The sequence below is a fragment of the Caloenas nicobarica genome, chromosome 10, assembly GCF_036013445.1.
Source record: "Caloenas nicobarica isolate bCalNic1 chromosome 10, bCalNic1.hap1, whole genome shotgun sequence".
Lineage (NCBI taxonomy): Eukaryota > Metazoa > Chordata > Aves > Columbiformes > Columbidae > Caloenas > Caloenas nicobarica.
The window spans coordinates 22,305,650-22,322,206 of record NC_088254.1 but is presented as its reverse complement, the minus strand read 5'-3'; the positions used below and the strand labels follow the sequence as shown (position 1 = coordinate 22,322,206).

Genomic DNA, 16,557 nt, shown 5'->3' with positions numbered 1-16,557 from the left:
TCCCCCTCAAAACGCCCCTGCAAAACAAAATCGGGGAAAGGCGCAGGTTAGAATCGCTCCCCGGGCCCCGCCGCGACCGCCCGCCGCCGCCCCGCCGCTCCCGGAGCCGGCTCCGCCGCACGGCCGGTCCCGCTCGGTGCTGCCGGCCCCGGCCCGGAGCCCCCCGGGTGCACCCGCAGGAGCCTCCCCGCCCCGGGCAGGTCGGCCGGAGAGGTCTGGCGGAGCCGTAGCCCATCCTCCGCGCCGCCGCCGCCGGTACCGAGCTCCGCCGCATCCGCCGCCAGGCGCGGCCCCGGGAGCCGGGCGGCAACGGGCGGCCGGGGCAAGGGCGTCTCGGGAGGGGGGCAACTCCCCCGCCCCGGCTCCCCGGGCTGTGTCGCGTCCCTTGTCTTTGTGCCGGCTCGCCGAGCCGTGCCGGGCCGCCCGTTGCGGCGAGCCCCTGGAGGGCTCCAACGAAACGCGCTGGAGGATGCGAACGGCGCGTCCCGCAGCGGCGGGGCCGGGGGGAACCGAGGCCAGGACCGGGCCGGACGAGCAGAAACTTGCCGCTCGGTGCCCGCTGGCGGGCGGAGCGGGGCGACGGGCGCGGCTGGCCGGGAGCCCCTTTGTCGTGTCTCCGGCAGGCGATTAGGAGCGGGCGGATTAGGGGCCGGGGCGGGCAGGACCCGCAGCACGTAGCAGCAGAAGGGCAGCAGCGAGCCAGGCAAATTGGCTTAGCGGGGAGGGCTCACGGCGGTAAGCCGCTTCCCCGGTAATTACACGAAATAACGGGGAGCGACTCCCGAAAACGCGTCCTGATCTCCCCCCCGCTCCCCATCCCCTCGATCCGCGGCCCGCGGCACTTACCGCTCCGCGGAGCCCGGCTGGACGTGCAGGCTCTCCTCGGGGCTAGGGGCCGCAGCCCGGCGCCGGGGCCGCCATCAGCCGGGGGGGGCCCGTCCCCACCGAGCCCTTTACCTTGGGCAGCCTCCGGGGCGGGCGGGCAGCGGCGCGCCCTTCACCGACGCCTCGGGGCCGCCGCCCGCCCCGCCGCTGCCGCCTCCGCCGCGTCCGCCCGGGCGAGATGCAACAAGAGCGAGTGACCAGCCGCGCCACCGAGGGAGGATCCGGATCCGTACTTGGAGACGCTGCACATTGATCCGCTGACAGCTAAAATAACGGGAAGACACACCCACTTAGCACCAGCATATTTACATTAACTGCCTCCGGGACCCCGCGGCCGTCAATCACCGATGCGCTCCAGTCAATCACGGCGCGGCTTTAAGGCACGGCGGAACGGGGCGGGGGGGCGTGGGGGGCCGCCACCGAGCGGGGACCCGCCCGGGCTGCCCGAGGTAAGAGCGGGGATCAGCCCCGGGCCGCACCTGCGCGGGACTCCGCACCGCTCCGCGCCTTTCCGTGCCCCACCCCCCCGCACCTCCCGCCGTGCGGGCATCCCCGGGGGGAGCGATGCTCGTTGAAAGTTTGCGCAGGGAGCGGGCGGCAACGAAAAGAGGAGCCCGGGGTTGGGTTTTGGAGGAGCCCCATCGAAATCGGGGTTGCGCTGCTACTGCGCATCCCCCCTCCGCCGGGATGCGCGTTCCGCCGGCGGGGCGCGGGTGCGGGAGCGGCACCGGGGTTGAGGTGGGGACACCTGGGCGGCAACGAAATCGCCGGGAGGTGAGCTCGGGGGGGGCGCGCCCGTGTGTTTTCGTTCCCCACGGGGGCCCACTCCACTCCGGCAGGACCGGCGGGGGCCCCCCTTTCCGGTGGTCGCCGCTCCTGCCGGTGTGGCGGGGGCCCGTAGTCGCGTCCTTGCCCTGGTCGGGTTCCCGCATGCAGCGCTCGTCACGGCCACGTTAATTAAACTGTAATTAATCATCGCGTCCGGCCGCGATCGGCGCAATTACACTGATCAAACAGAAGTTAATAACGGCGCGGATCGCCCCCAGCTATCACTTTTGTATGTCCCCCCCTTTCCCTGCCGTTAGCAGCGGCACCGGGAGGATGCGGCGGAGCCGGCGCAGAGCGAAACGCAGGTGCGGAGCTACCGATCGCCTCCGCGCTCCCCGGGCCGCCGCGGCTGAACCCGCCCCGGTCCACGCTCCCACGCGAGAAAGTGGCGTCAATTGCCCCCCGGGACGTCCCGTCGTGGGGGACGCGGACCGAGTGCTGCCGGCCGGGCCTTGCGGCGCGGCCTTCCCGCAATGATCGCAACCCGAGCCGGTAATTATTCCTCTCCTTTTAATTATTTAACCTTCCTCCACCCCCCGCATCCTCCAGCCGGGCGGACGCAGGAGCGCGGTGATACGCGCCCGCGCTGGGGCCAAGCCCCGCTGCCCCTTTCGCCGCTGGATTTCGGGTGATCCCACGGCGTTAAATACCCGCAGTGGCTGCGGAACCGTCTGCGAGGCCACGCCGGGCTGCGAAGCACCGGCAGCGAGCGGCGGTGCCAACCGAGCCGCCACCCCCCATTCCCGGGGCCGCTCCTGCGGCGGCACGTCGGTGGGGGCTCCGGGAGGATGCGGCTCTGCCCCGGCCCCCTCCGCCGTGCCCTTCCCCGGGCCCTGCGGCTTCCCCGGTACCCGCAGAACTCCTCCGGAGCGCGGAGCGGCGGAGCCGGCTCACGGCTCACCCCGACGGCGGAGCGGCAGCGGGGAAGCCTCGGGGCAGGGACCCGCTCCGGCCCCGCCGCTCCGGCCGCTCTCTCTCCCCGCCGGCGCCCCGCTCCTCGCAGCCACCGTATCTTTTAACAGTTGAATTGACTGCAGTTTTTGTCAGTTAATTAGGTTTAATTTACATAATTAGTACAGTATAAAGAGTATTGGGGATAATCAGGAGGTACGTCTCGCTTACTGTGTAAACACGGATTCGGAATTAAAAATCAGATGTAATTAAGGCGTGTGCGCGCGGCTTTTAATTGTAATGAATTTCTAATTAACGCTCAACGATCGCCGCACGCGAGAGCCGGGACGTTTGCGGGCGCCGCCGTCGCCCCGGGCGCCCCCCCGGCGGCCGCCGAACGGGCCGGGTCGCGCGTCCGCGGAAGGTGTGCGGAGGGGCGCGCTGGGACCCCCCCGGCCGCCGGGGAGGCGGCGGGCAGGGCGGTGAACCCCGGCGGGACCCTCCTGCCCCGGGCCGGTGCCGCTGGCAGGCGAGGCCGGTGGATAATTTAGGTTAAAACTTAGGGAGCCGCGTGAAGGGTGTATAAATAAATAATCACGCGGGGACGGGCGCGAAAGGCCCCTCTCTCCTGCAGGGCTGTGCCGAGATTGCCACATAAATCACGGCGGTCTAATTCAGTGGAAGTTTAATAAACGCCTCCTATTGGAAATGAATGTTCCCCATTTAACAGTTGTATCAGCACCATATAAAACCATGACCCCAATAAATTTAATTTTAGAGGCCGATCAATCCGGGCTTCTCTCTATCGATCCGCAGCGGCTCTGCGCCTTTACAGCCTCTTCCGCGGCCCTTCCCGGGGAGGCGGGGGAAGCAGCGTTTCGATTAGACTCTTTATTAGGAAAAGATTGCTCCGAGAGGCCTGAAAATTAAACGGTGACATTTTAATTACTGGACATTGACAAAGGGAGCGGGCGGTGGCTCTCTGCGGGCCAGGCACACTCCGCACCCGCGGAGGGCGGGCAGGGACGGGCAGCGACACGGCGGGGGGAGGCGGGTCGGGCCCCCCCGGGGCTCCTGCCCTGCGACCCCCCGGGAGCCCGCGGGGCCCTTTCGGTGCCGCCCGGGGCCCCTTCCAAGTGCCCCAAGCGCACGCCTGTCGCCCGCCCCGGTGCACCCCCGCTGTGCACCCCAGTTCTCCCACTCTGCACCTTCTGTGCATCAATTCCACTGTGCCCCCCCCCCCGCCCCCAGCGCACCCTCAATCCCCCCAACATGTGCCCCGGCCCTTCCCAACATGCACCCACTTGATGTGCCTCAGGTCCCCCACTGTCCAATCCCCCCAACTGCTGTCACGTCGTTGTCCCCTGTCCCCTGAGCCCAAATCTCCCTCCACGACAGTGCTGTCCCTCACCCTTCCAGCCACCCAAACCCACCCCTCACCTTCCCCCGGCTCTAAATCTGCCCAATTTCCCTCGGCCGGAGCAGCTGCGGGGCGATGTGGCTATGGAGGAACGCAACATACACGATCAATAGACACGACTTTATTGATTAGGTTAAACCAGCGTCTTCGTGGAGATGGAGCAGGATGAGCCGAAGGCAGGAATTAACACTGCCTGCGCTCTGCCAGGCCGTGCCGAGGACAACCGGGCGCCGCGGCCCTCCAGGACGGGGCTGCTCTCAGTGTCCAGCAGCTTTGTCTCAGCTGCAGAGAAGTTTTCCTCTTCCTGCTTGTAAAAGCCCCAGACATCCATTTGCCATTAAACATCTCCCGGCCTGACCGGCTACTTATAAACCTTGAACTTTCACTACAGGACTCGGCGGCGAGAGCAGCCGCTGTGGGGTAGCGGCGAAGCAGTGGCCGCGCCAGTAGCTGGTAAGGCTCAATCTATAAATCCTGTCCTCAGTGCACACTTGTAGTTTATGGCCATACCCTTTCCTGAAGGTAAAGCAGCCCTGGGTCAGCACAGCTTCCTGCAGGGAAAGGTACAGACCTCTGAGTTTCGATTTTCTTGAAGCACAACCTTCTTTTTATTCTATGTGACCAAAATACTTTAATATAGTTAGAGCTTTTAATTTTTTTTTCCCCTATTAGACCAGGCCAGGCAGCCCGCTGGTGCAATACCGGTGAGTTAAGGGAGCAGGATGAGGCCACCATCCCCCTCTCCCTCCAGATTCCTGCCCCATGGTGCCTGTGAGCATCCCAATCTGAGGGCTCCCCCAGGGAAGGCTGAAGATGGTTTACCCTAAAATAACTGCTATACCTCAAGACCTCACCATCATGTAATGGGCCTCAGATCCCCCTCCCTGCTGGAGGGTCCCTCTGCTCCCCAGGGCCTGGCTCCCACCCCAGGGACATTGTCCCCACCGAGCATTTGGGGCTCGGGCTGGTTCCTGCCCAGGGCAGCCCCAGGACAGCAGGGACTGGGCCGTGTAGGGCCAGAGTCACCCACGAATAACCCCACATGGCTGAAGAGGGTCTCCTGAGCACCCTCTGGAGATGCTGAGGCCAGAGCTGGTTCTTCTGCAGCTCTCCAAGAGCTGGCGTCACCTGCGATGTGTTTAACTCAGCTCCTGGCAGCTGAGCGAGGACGGGGCTCCTGGGGGTGTTGTCAGGTCTCTTACGTGTTTATTTCTGCTGGTTGCACGTCTGAACGGGAGCAGGAGGAAGAGCCTCTGCACGAAGATGCTTTGTCCCCAAGAGGCTGAGCAGCCCCGGAGCCCTTCGCAGGGAGCAGCGCGGGGGGCACCAGCTTCAAACCCCTGCAGGGGAGAAGGATTTGCCACTCCGCTTCGCTGCCCGGAGAGGCCAAGGGTGTTTTTGTGTGCCCTGGACCCCTGCACTGTGTGGAGCCCCCCCACAGCAGAGCCCTTGGGGCGTTTCAGCTCTTGCAGCCCCTGATCTGCCTCCTCCCTCCTCTTCCTCACCAGCCAAGGCTGCAGCTCCCTGGGGGGGGTCCCAGGTGCAGCTCCTGTGGGGCTGGACGCCGATGGCCCCCCCAGCTGTCCTGCCCGTAGGCAGCGCTGGGCAGAGGGGACACAGAGCCAGACAGCCAACTGAGCCCAGTGTCTGCCCTGGTGGCATCACCCCCATCTGCAGCCAGAGTCTCTCTGTCACCAGACAGTGGCTTCTGCCCGTGAGCCCCCAGAGCCTTTGCTCTCCATCAGTGGATTTTGCTCCTTAAAGATTTTTTTTCCAGCTAAGACCACAATTCCCAGGTTTTGCTTCAGAGGTCGCCCACATCCCCCCTGTGTCACAGCGGCAGAGGGTCTCTGTGGTCCGTCCCTTCGCCATCGATGCCTCCAGGTGAATTTCCCTGCAGCACCACAGAGCTCTGTGAGGCAGGAGAACACATACACCGCTCTCAGATCCAATCCTCTGGTTTGTTGATGCTCTCGGATGTCAAAGGGATCAAACAAAGCTCCTTAGAGCTGTTTCTAGTGATTGCTCGGTTGTTAACGTTAGCCCATCGCTGGCCGCTGCTGCCTCTGCTCCACAGACATTCACCCCGGGGAGAGGACGGGTCGGGGACCCCTCGCGGCTCTCGAAGCTGCAGCCCGCTGCAATTCCCCATTTCTGGTTTCTTTGCCAGATGTACGCATGCAGACAGACACACACACGTACATGCAGCTTTTCAGGCTGTTATTAGGAAAACAAAGACTGTCACTTCGCCTTTGGAAAGCTGGCAGCAGGATGCAATTGGCCACGGGATACAAGAAAGAATATTTTCTAGTTCTCTGCCGCGTTTAAGGGCAAACTACCCCAGGCTCATCTCACAGGATGAGCTTCGCCTGGCAAGGATCACAGGCAGGGAAAAGCTGAAAATACGGGAAGTTCTGGCACAGATGGGGTGTACCCAGTTTTTCCCAGAGCCTGCGAGCTCCCTTGTACACGCGCCTGTAGGAGGTTGGGTCTGTAGGTACCACCGTGACTGAGGTTCCAGAGCAGAGACGGGTGTGGGGCTGCTGGTGGAGTCCCCGAATGAGCTGGGGGGATGAGGAGTGGGACTGGAGGAGATGAGGGGGTCACTCAGCCCTCCAATAGCATCCACTGCAGGGTTTGTGTGTTTCTCATGCACCCCCCTATATCATCTTCCAAGCAGAACTCAACTGCAGGGAATAATATTGCTGCATTTTCTTCAAGCTTTTCAAACAAGAGATGCCCTGATTCAGGCTCCAAAAAGTTCCAGCAGGAAGGAGAGAGGGACAATGTCCCCAGGCAGCCCTGGCTCTGTGCAGCATGCAGAGCAGCACCACCGAGCCCCTTTGCAGCACCCGGTGCTTCCAGCCCTGCCTGGCAGCTGGAAAATCTCCCTGCCTGCTCCTTTCCCATCCCCAGAGCAGGTTTTGGGGCCGGGATGACGTGACACGTGAGGCTGGCGGCAGAGCCTGGGGCTGGGCTCGCACCGGCACATTTCGCGTGTCTCGGCTGTCTCAAAGTCACCTCTGCGTGCAGCCAGCCCCCGCGCAGAGGGACGTTTCCTCAGCCCGAACCAACACCGCAGACCCCGCTTTGTCATCCCCCTTGCGGGGCTGCACCCAGGGGAGCCCTTCAGTTGGGTTTGGGGGGGACCCTGCACCACACTGGGTGCCCTGGCTCACCCTGCCCTGCGCAGACACGGGGTCCACACTTGCTGAAGGGAGAGGAGCCCAGGTTTGGTGCAGACCTGCTGGGGGTGGGGGCACCCAGCAGAGCTAAATCTGCCCAGATCCTGGTCTGATTTTATTCCCTTCCCCCCCTTCCTCTTACTTTCACCCCTTGGCACTGGTGGGTGGCGCTGAGAATTAGGGTGAATTGCTTGAACTGGGCTCTGTGGGCACTGGGGGTTCGCACAGATGGGTGCAAAGCAGAGCCAGGACGCGGCTTGGAAGGGGAGAGCGAGGTGCTGTGCTGGGGGGGACCCCAGGAGCCCCCATGCAGCGACGCTGCGGGGTTGAGACCTCCCATGGGGATCCACCACCCAGAGCCACCATCTCCAAGGCAGGAGGGGACAGTTTGGGGAGACCCGACGGCGCTGCCGCTCAGCACTGGGGGTCACAGCCAGGCTGGCCGTGCTGAAGGGGAGCTGAGTTTTCCCCAACCCACCTGCTCCATTCTCCCATCCAGCCATAATCGCCCCCAAAACGGCGTTAACCCCCCTGCTGGGAGTGGCACGGGGTGGCAGCGCTGTCACTGAGCAGACCCCTGGCTGCACCAAACTCAAGGACTTGGGGAAGGAAAGATGACAAGACTCCAAACCTTCCCCAGGGTCACTGGGTTGACCAAGTATCCTGATAAAGACACGTGCCAGTGAATTATAACACTGTCAGCCTCTCAGCCAGGAGATTTTTCACGTTTCCATCGGATTTTCAGGGTGACATCTTCCCCTCCCAACCTCCAAGCGAGAGGAAAAGCCTTTGTTTTACTGACTTTTTAACTAAATCCAAGGGAGAGACTTCTTAGCCAGGGAAAGCTAATGCAAACTGTTCGAGATAAATAAATGGAAGAGCTGCCCATAGTCTGGTTGGCTCACAGGGAAGAAATTTGTCTCACTTTAGAAAAAGGACCTGAAGGTATGGGGGCCGTTGGCTCATTCATTGTACTGTTATCTGCCAGGGAGGTTGCGACATCTGAGCAATTAAGACAAACTTTAGTCTTTAAGTTCATGCCTGCAACCTCTATACTTCAGAAGAAGACAAACGATCCCTCCAAGGAAGGAAAGTCTTTTCCAGGCTGCTTCCAAAGTAACATTTCGGATTTGCAGTGCTACAGGAAGAATTTTTCACCGCATGGGTTTTTTTAAGCTGCTGGTATATAATAAACTACCTGAGCTTTTTTTTTTTCTAGCCAAAGTTTATTTCTACTGCAAAACCAACCGAAGAAAATCCTCAACCTCCTCCCCAACCTGAATCACACACACCAACCCTGCTTTTCACCATTCTCTTATCTTTTTTTTTTTTTTTAATGATCATCTTAACACAAGGACTGATTAAATGTGTGTCAGTCTGTTGTGAAAACGCACACAGAAATTGCAGGAGTAAGAAACACTGAGCAGAGACATTGCAATCTTTCTTCCCTTTACAGTAACAGCGAACCTGGGAGCCCTCGCCTGACCCAGCTGCGCCCACCGTGCAGCAGCTCCGGAGTGAGAAAACAAGCGACAGAGGTAGAGCTGAGAAAGGCAAGATGCTTCTTAGCAAGCCACGACCTGCTGTGCTAAGAAGTAAAACCCTGCAGCCCGTTCTCTGGCCGTGGGGGCACGTGGCACAGCACAGCCTGGGCCCCCTTCACTGGCTCTCTGCTCCCTCAAGCTCGTGGGATGCTGTGCAAGCCTGTGCCGTGGCCCCCGGCTCCTGGTGTGACACAGAACCTCACAGAACCTCCAAAAACCTCAGAACCTCCCACGTCTGTTCACAAATCCCCGCGCCTGCGGCTGCTCCCCCTTTGCCACCGACGGCCCATCTTGGCCGTGCTCGGCTCTGGGGGTGCCAGCTGCTCTCCCACCAGCACCCAACTCCCCGCCGTCCCCTTTCACCTCAGCTCTTCCCACCTCAGCAAAACCTTTCTGCATCTACGGACCAGCCCACAGTGCCCGAGCATTTGCTGGATGCTCTTTGCACACACCAGCCTGTCCTGCTCGGTCCTTCCAGCAAACCTGAGCCGCAGCAGCAAGCGCCCCAGAGTCCCAGCCTGGCTGGGGTTGAAGTGAGCCCTGGAGATCATCCAGCCCAACTCCTGCTCACGCAGGGTCACCAGAGCAGATCACACAAGTCGGTCCAGGCGGGTTTGAATGTCTCCAGAGAAGGAGACTCCACGCCCACTCTGGGCAGCCTGGTCCAGGGCTCAGGAACCCTCAACGTAAAGAAGTTTCTCCTCATATTCAGGTGGAACCTCCTGTGTTTCAGTCTGTGCCCGCTGCCCCTCACCCTGGTGCTGGGCACCACTGACCAGAGTCTGGTCCATCCTCTGACACCCACCCCGGAGATATTTATCTCTGCCCCAGAGCAGAGAGAGGCACCACCGCTCATCTGACAGAGTGATGCTGATCTACCTGACAGGCTTTTATTCTGGAAGGGCAATCCCAAACCTCCTTGCAGGATGGGCAAAGTCCTGATACTTAATTTTTTTTTTTTTTTTTCTTTTTAAAAAATTTTAAACCAGTATTTTGTGGATGTCTGCACTCAACAACAGCCTTATGAAACCTTCTGAACACTCAGCGTGTCATTCGTACAATAGCAAAAACCTAAAAGTTAAAAAATACTCTGGAGCCAGGAAATATACAATACATTCAATAACAAAAAATATAGATATAAAATACTTGCTTTAAGGCTGTGTAGAGTTTAACTGAAGATAATCTGAGGACATTAAATTGCTCAGCAACAAAAGAAACGTGGGAAGAAAATTCCGTAATGTGGTGGTGAGGGAAAAGGCAGCAACAAATATCCTGACGGATTTTGTTGCTGCTTCTAGAAAATATTTTTAGTAAAATATGATCCAGACAGACAGAGAGTCCAAAGCGCGGGGCTGTTGCGTGTTGCTGTGAGCCAGCCCAGCTCACTGCGGCCCCTGGGTCGACCGCCGCTCCTCCAGCATTCTGCACACCCACATGGACACCACCTCGGCGTTCCCGTCGTTGTACTGCACGATGAACGGGTGGCCCTGGAAAGCAGGATAGGCACAGTTAGCCAAGGTCAACACAACCCTTCCTGTGAAAACCCAAAAGGTTGGGTTTCTTTTCTTTTCTTTTTTTTTTTCTTCCTAATTTTGGAAAAAATACAGTGGAGCATCCTGTGGCTGCAATCACAAAAATGCAATAAAACAGTGATTCAAAGCAGTGAACTTCCTCTTGGATCCGTACCATCCACATACATTGTTCAGACAGAGGAGAGAGGGCTGGGGAAACCCAGACTCTTTACTGAGGCCTTAGCCTAGAACTTCCTGAAAATACCGACTTTTTTTTCTTTAATGTTCAATTAGCTCATTGCGTTTCGAACCAGCTCCTTTCTAGGACGACCTGCCAGTCTGTTCAACTTCTAAGTGATGTTTTGGTAAAACGATATTCTGACAAAAGCGCTGCTACACTAGTCTGCTTGTAAAGGTCTGTGATCTGTTAATTTTGAAGTCTCTCTCTTTTACAGCTCCCTTGAGCACCTGTTTCACGACATCCCTGCAAGCGTTAAATTCCTTTTGTTCTGTGGCCACCGCGCTCTGCGCCTGCAGATGCAGCAGGACCGGGCGCCAGGCTCTGCAGCACTTGCCGCCTCCATACGGAGCGGCATTTGTTCACGCACATACATGCTAGCACATGTCATTTGGAGTAAACAGTTGATACAGAAACGAAAAATATCACCCAAGTATAGCCAAAACAGGTCTTCGTGAGAAGCCACTGTGGGAATTAAGTATGATCGGAAGAGGGATAATGATAAAATATTATTGGGCATTAATTATACGGCTACTGCAGGCACTGGAAGACTTGTGTCTTAGACACCTCAGAAAATCAGAACAGCATCTCAGGATGAAACAAAAATATGGCCTGCAATTTCAGCAGCCAGCTTAGGCAGCTCATGTCTCAATCTGGCCACATTCCTAGAGATGGGACCATGCCATCTTCAGATGAATCTCAAATGAAGTATAAAAATCCACAGGAAACCGAGTACCGCAATTACAGAAACGACTGAAAGGAAGCAATCGCCAGGAGAAACCATCACAGATGATGAAAACCTCTACTCCAAATCACTCAGAAGCAGCTCCGTTTTTGCAACACTAAACTTCATAGCTCTTGCGAACAACGCCTGAAAGCAATCAGAGGAGACGTGCCGGGGAGCCCCGGGGAGGGTGACGTACATGCGGGAATTACCAGCACGCAGCCCACGGCAATCGGCACCCGGAGAGCGGAGCGGGTCTGACACCGAGCCCGGGAAGCTCGGTGGTCGGCTGGGCTCGGATGGCAGCGAGCGGAGCGACGAAGCAGCTCCGGGCTAAATAAAGCACAATAAATCCTCACGGCATCAGCTCCAAGCAATAAAACACTCCGTGGGGCCAGGGCCGGCAAACGCAGGAGCTACAGGAATAAAATATGCCATTATCTACAAGAATTACGGAGGACGCGTGAGATGGTGTTGCTTCAACTCTTTGGGATGGCTGCAACCTCACCTAAAACTTTTTAAGGGCCAAGTCTTGAGATGTGGAGAGCCCTTTTTCAGATCTTCCTGGTCCCAGCTCAGTTGCTTTCCCAGTTAGAAATGGCAGGAATACACTGGTGGAGACTTAGTTGAGCACGAGGTCCACCAGCAGGAAAACACGACACGCGGGCTGTGCCGTGAGGAGCTACAAACATCTCAAGTGTTTTATTTCACCACGCTGGCTTCAGGTGCCCTGGAAGCTGCGCCACAGCCCCGAGCCCGAGTTTCTTTTCAGCACAATAAGGTAAATGCTTATTATAAGCAAGATAGCTGACAAATAGCTGGTTCACCTCTTAAACAAAACAACAGTCAAGGACGGTAGCGAGAACTGGGGAAAAACAATCAGGAGCCCAGAGACAAGGAAGAGCAGATGCATTGGGGCAATTAAAAACCAGCTATTAAAGCCGGTTCGCTTCTCCATGAATCTCCTTTACGATGGAGAGACTCCCCGCAGAGGAAGACATCTCACACCCAGTATATCCTCACATTTAAGCTACTCACAATATACAAAGGGAAATTTCAGGCTACGCAAGGTTGGAAACGTCAGCTAGCAATGCTGTTCACCCTCTTTGCTTTGTTTTGCGAGGCTATTTCCCTGAAGCTTGGGGACACACTCACTTTTCTCCCTAGGAATGAGTTTAACTTGAAACTACTCTTTAGATTTCCTGTGTTTTTAGACTATACTGCTCTAGTGAGGATTTTTCTCAGGCTGAAGGGATGTTTTTACTACAAGCTGTTTTTCAGAATCTGCTCAGGTTTGTTTGTTTGTTTGTTTGCTTTTAAATAGGGAATTGGAGAACAGAGATTTCCCCCAGAGCTAAGCCTACAGTGCCAGTGGGACCTGTCTTTGCAAATCCTGCTGGACAGCCCATGCAACCAGTGCCTTAAATTGGAGATACCTTTGGAAGGGAGAGTGGAGATAAGGGGCAGGGAGATTAGATAGAGAGGGAAGGAAAGAACATGGGAAAAAGACACAAGTAGAAATCAAAACTGCTAAAGAAGAAATGCAGCTGCACCCTCCAGGTCTAGTGCATGCCCAGGCTGCAGGATAAGCTGAAAAGAAAAAAAAAAAAGTCACAACAGTTTGCACACTATTAATAAATTCTGGTCACCGAGTGTCTCAGCCATGAGTAAAAATCCCAGCCCTGACTTCAGCGGCCAGCAGCATGTTCTAAACCAAACGCAACCAACCTGCTGTACTTAAATACTCCCGTACAGATTTATTTTGCTTTGCAAGGCAACACTGAAAAAAGTTCAATGTGTGGAAGCCTGAAACACGTTTTCCATTGCAGCCACTGACTTCTCACTGCCCTGGAGAGACGACACTCTCTGCTTGGTGTGGCGTGCAGACCTTTTCTGCCGCACCCCAGCGTCAGCAGAGCACAGCTTGTCTATACGGGTGCTCACGTCCACTGTGAATTGCCAAATAAGAGATCGATATTAAACCTTCCTTAATAAAATCGCTGTAATGGAGACCGTTCCTGCTCTACCAGTGACGGTTCACCCAACATTTCAAGGCCAGGTTGGACAGGGCCCTGAGCAACCTGGGCAAGTTGAAGATGTCCCTGCCCATGGCAGGGGGGTTGGAACTAGATGATCTTTCAGGTCCCTTCCAACCCAAACCATTCAATGATTCTATGAACATCTGAGTCTCCATAACACGTGAGAGCTCGCTGCAACACTGACAGGCGTAATCACGGCACCAAGGAGATGCTCACGCGAGGATCCCGAAGGTATCTCAGGATGTCCCCATGACAGATCTGCTCCCATCCCCCGGCATTTCACATTTGCTCAGACTTCTACCCATGTTCGTGACAAACCATCAACCACCTCTTTGCCAATTCTTAAAACCTCAGCCTTAAAAATACCTGGCAACCAGTGCACCCAGCAGAAAACAGGTTGAAAAGCCACCGCCAAACTGTTTCCCCGCACTGGGCAGGTGCTGCCGCACCCAGGCAGGGCTTCGGCTTGGTAGGATGCTTGGCTGTACAGAGATTTCTGCAGCCGGGGGAAACGACCACCAGCGAGCGGCTTGGAGCCGAAAAGGTCAGGCAGGACAGGGCCAGGGATGGCCCCAGAGTGAGTGTCAGCCCGCCTAATTTTGTGTGTCAACTCGGAAAATTAGATAAACAATGACAAACCAGGCTTTTTAAATGAACTTGTCTCATCTGGTTCTCTTGATAAAGGGTACATTTCTCAAGTTGCAGTGTCCCACCAGACAGGTTAACTCTTTCCAAGGGAAGAGCCGCGCAGAGGGTGATGTAAATGATTTAAATATCTGACATGAAATTAAAAGGGCAGTGCCCTCCTGAACACACAGCCCTGGCAATTCAAACTCGTTGCTCACAAACCATCAATCATTTAGCCCAGTCAATTAAATTGCCATTATTCAAGGGTAAAAGTTCCATAATTTCGCCTACCCTTAAAATTCAGCAATTTGCTTTCATGGCCTTCTCCTCAGGGTCTGAGAAATCTTTGTTTCTGATAATGACCCACCCAGAGCTTATTGCAGCAGCCTTTACACGGCACCCTCACGGGACTGCAGACCCACCGGCCTTTTCCAGCGCCAGGTGGCCACACGCAGCTCTGCTCCGATCTGCTCGCCCGCACCGCTGGTGGGAGCGATGGTGACCCCTCCAGGGGACACGAACGTCCCGCTGGGACAGGGCCCTCAGACAAGGCCCGTGCATCGCCCACGGCCTCAAACCTGGGCTACCCGAATCCTTTCAGCTATTCGGTCTAAGGCACATGCAACATTTTGCCTCATACACGAGTCCAGGGAAGATCAAAGCTTCACAAGAGTCCGTCCCATAAATAGGTTCCTCCGCCAGTGACCATCAAACACGGGCGTTCGGACAGCACCAAGGAGGTTTAGACCAAGGCTGTGGCTCCTAAACACTGCCAAAAGATAGAGGGACAATAAATAACATCCCTTCAGCAATGCTGCTGTGATTTCAGAAGGCTTCCCAGGCATAAAACAAGTGAGTGCTTATTGTGAGATTGGTTTAAAGAGTCCATGAAATAGGCAGCTACCAAGCTCGGCCAGGATGGTGACAGCACATTCCCGACATCCGTCACCAATTTCCTTGTAAATCTGCAAAAATGACAGGGTGGTGTCTCCTGGGGCAGAGAACATGAAGGAGACCAGGAGGACAGACAGGAACGTCATCCTCAATGGCACAGGAGATCAGCGCCGGGCTCTCCTGCCCACACCACAGCCACCGTCAGAGGGACCAAGCGCTCACGTTAACGTCTACGTGACACCCAAACGGAACCACAACACTGAGCGAACTAGAAATTACAATAAAACACCTCATGCTTATGCAAGGTACGTCAGGAAATAAGCAGTGTTGTTGTTGGCTGCAGCAGTGCCATCCTATCAACATTCTCTTTTCCAGGAATCCTCCCAGACTGTGCAGTTACAGGACTGTGCTCCATTTATTACAAAGAAGCACGGACAAATTATCCATTTCATTTAAAAAAATTTGAATCCAGCATAACAAAAAACATAATACAAAAGATCCTAACTGTTGCAGACACAGACTATCAAGACGATGGCAGTGCCCTTAGACAGCATTTCAAATACAGTTTATTAGCGTGTGATATGAAAAGGGTATTTTTATTGCATGATATAATGCAATGGGACCTTGGGCGCTCTGCAGAAGGACCTTGCACTCAGAAGTGTAATGAACCCATAGTCCAAAAAACATTATACTGTACATTAACCTATCATTAATGGCACATTAGGGCTAGGGGCATTGCACGCTTGCTGGTCAGGGCTCCATCAGGACAGTATGGAGGAAACTACAGTCTTCACAGGCTTAAAACAAATAGAGAAAATAAATATTACCGATGGCTACAGGCTGCTTTAAGGGAAGTTCAATCTCTGCTTAACTTTCATTTTTGATGCCATTTTTTAAAAGGGGATAGGGATAAGACAATGCAGCAGTTTATTAGGCAATATTAGAAAAGGCACGTCACTGCTTTGCAGCACTGAATGTGTCCGTGGTGCGTCGGACGCATTGACGCAGAGCTTTTCCTGCACAAAACACGGCACCTCGGAGCACCGGGGCACCTTTTAAGAATAAAATGAAAACTGGAAACCTGCTCCTTTTCCTTGGGGACACTGGTGAGGCAATAGGAGTTGAGACCGAGGAAGAGCCTCCTCTGACCCAGCTCCGCACAGCCCCATCGCTGCCCGCAGGACACCAGGGACCTGTCCGTTTGCATCTGCACCCATTTCCACCCCACACCACCACCATTCGGCAGAACTTCAGCCTGTGTCTGCAGTAACTCAGCGCAAAACGTGACCAAATCACACCACTTCTTACGCTCCTGAAGCAGTTGGGATGTCCCACGCCTCAATTTGTTCAAAGGCAAGCTTCATCAGATGGCCACGGTGCGGATATTATATCAGAAAAGCCTGGCTGGCAGCTCATCCCCAGCTGGCTGAAGGAACGCAAGCCCTGCAAGTTTGGAAAATTAAGAACTTGGCTGTAAAATAGCGCCACACAGTTATCACCCCAGATAGTTCTCCAGTTGCTACCGACGTGACTGTGCTATTTACAGCTCTCGCAATTAACAGAGGGCACACACTTGAGAGGAAATTCTTGCCCATTCACATGCTTAATGGCAACACAAATCAGACTTTCAGAGGGACAGACACAAACCTCAGCTCTGGAAATGATCTGTCTTCCCAGGACACCTGGAGAGATTAAGTGCTCGAGTAACCCAAACTACCCTGGACCGACCCTGTGTCCCCCTCTACTGACCTCAGCACGTACAAGATTTCAC

The 16,557-nt window shown here is 55.7% G+C and overlaps 1 protein-coding gene across 1 annotated transcript in view; it reads right to left on the bottom strand.

The window, feature by feature from the left end:
* Window positions 1–10,042: 10,042 nt before the first annotated feature.
* Window positions 10,043–16,557, bottom strand: part of MAP2K5 (mitogen-activated protein kinase kinase 5) — a 125,687-nt gene continuing 119,172 nt past the window's right edge. The window contains exon 22 of the mRNA XM_065641996.1: window positions 10,043–10,240. Within this exon, the coding sequence (XP_065498068.1) occupies window positions 10,136–10,240 (105 nt within the window). The 3' untranslated portion in view covers window positions 10,043–10,135. The remainder of the gene's footprint in view (window positions 10,241–16,557) is intronic.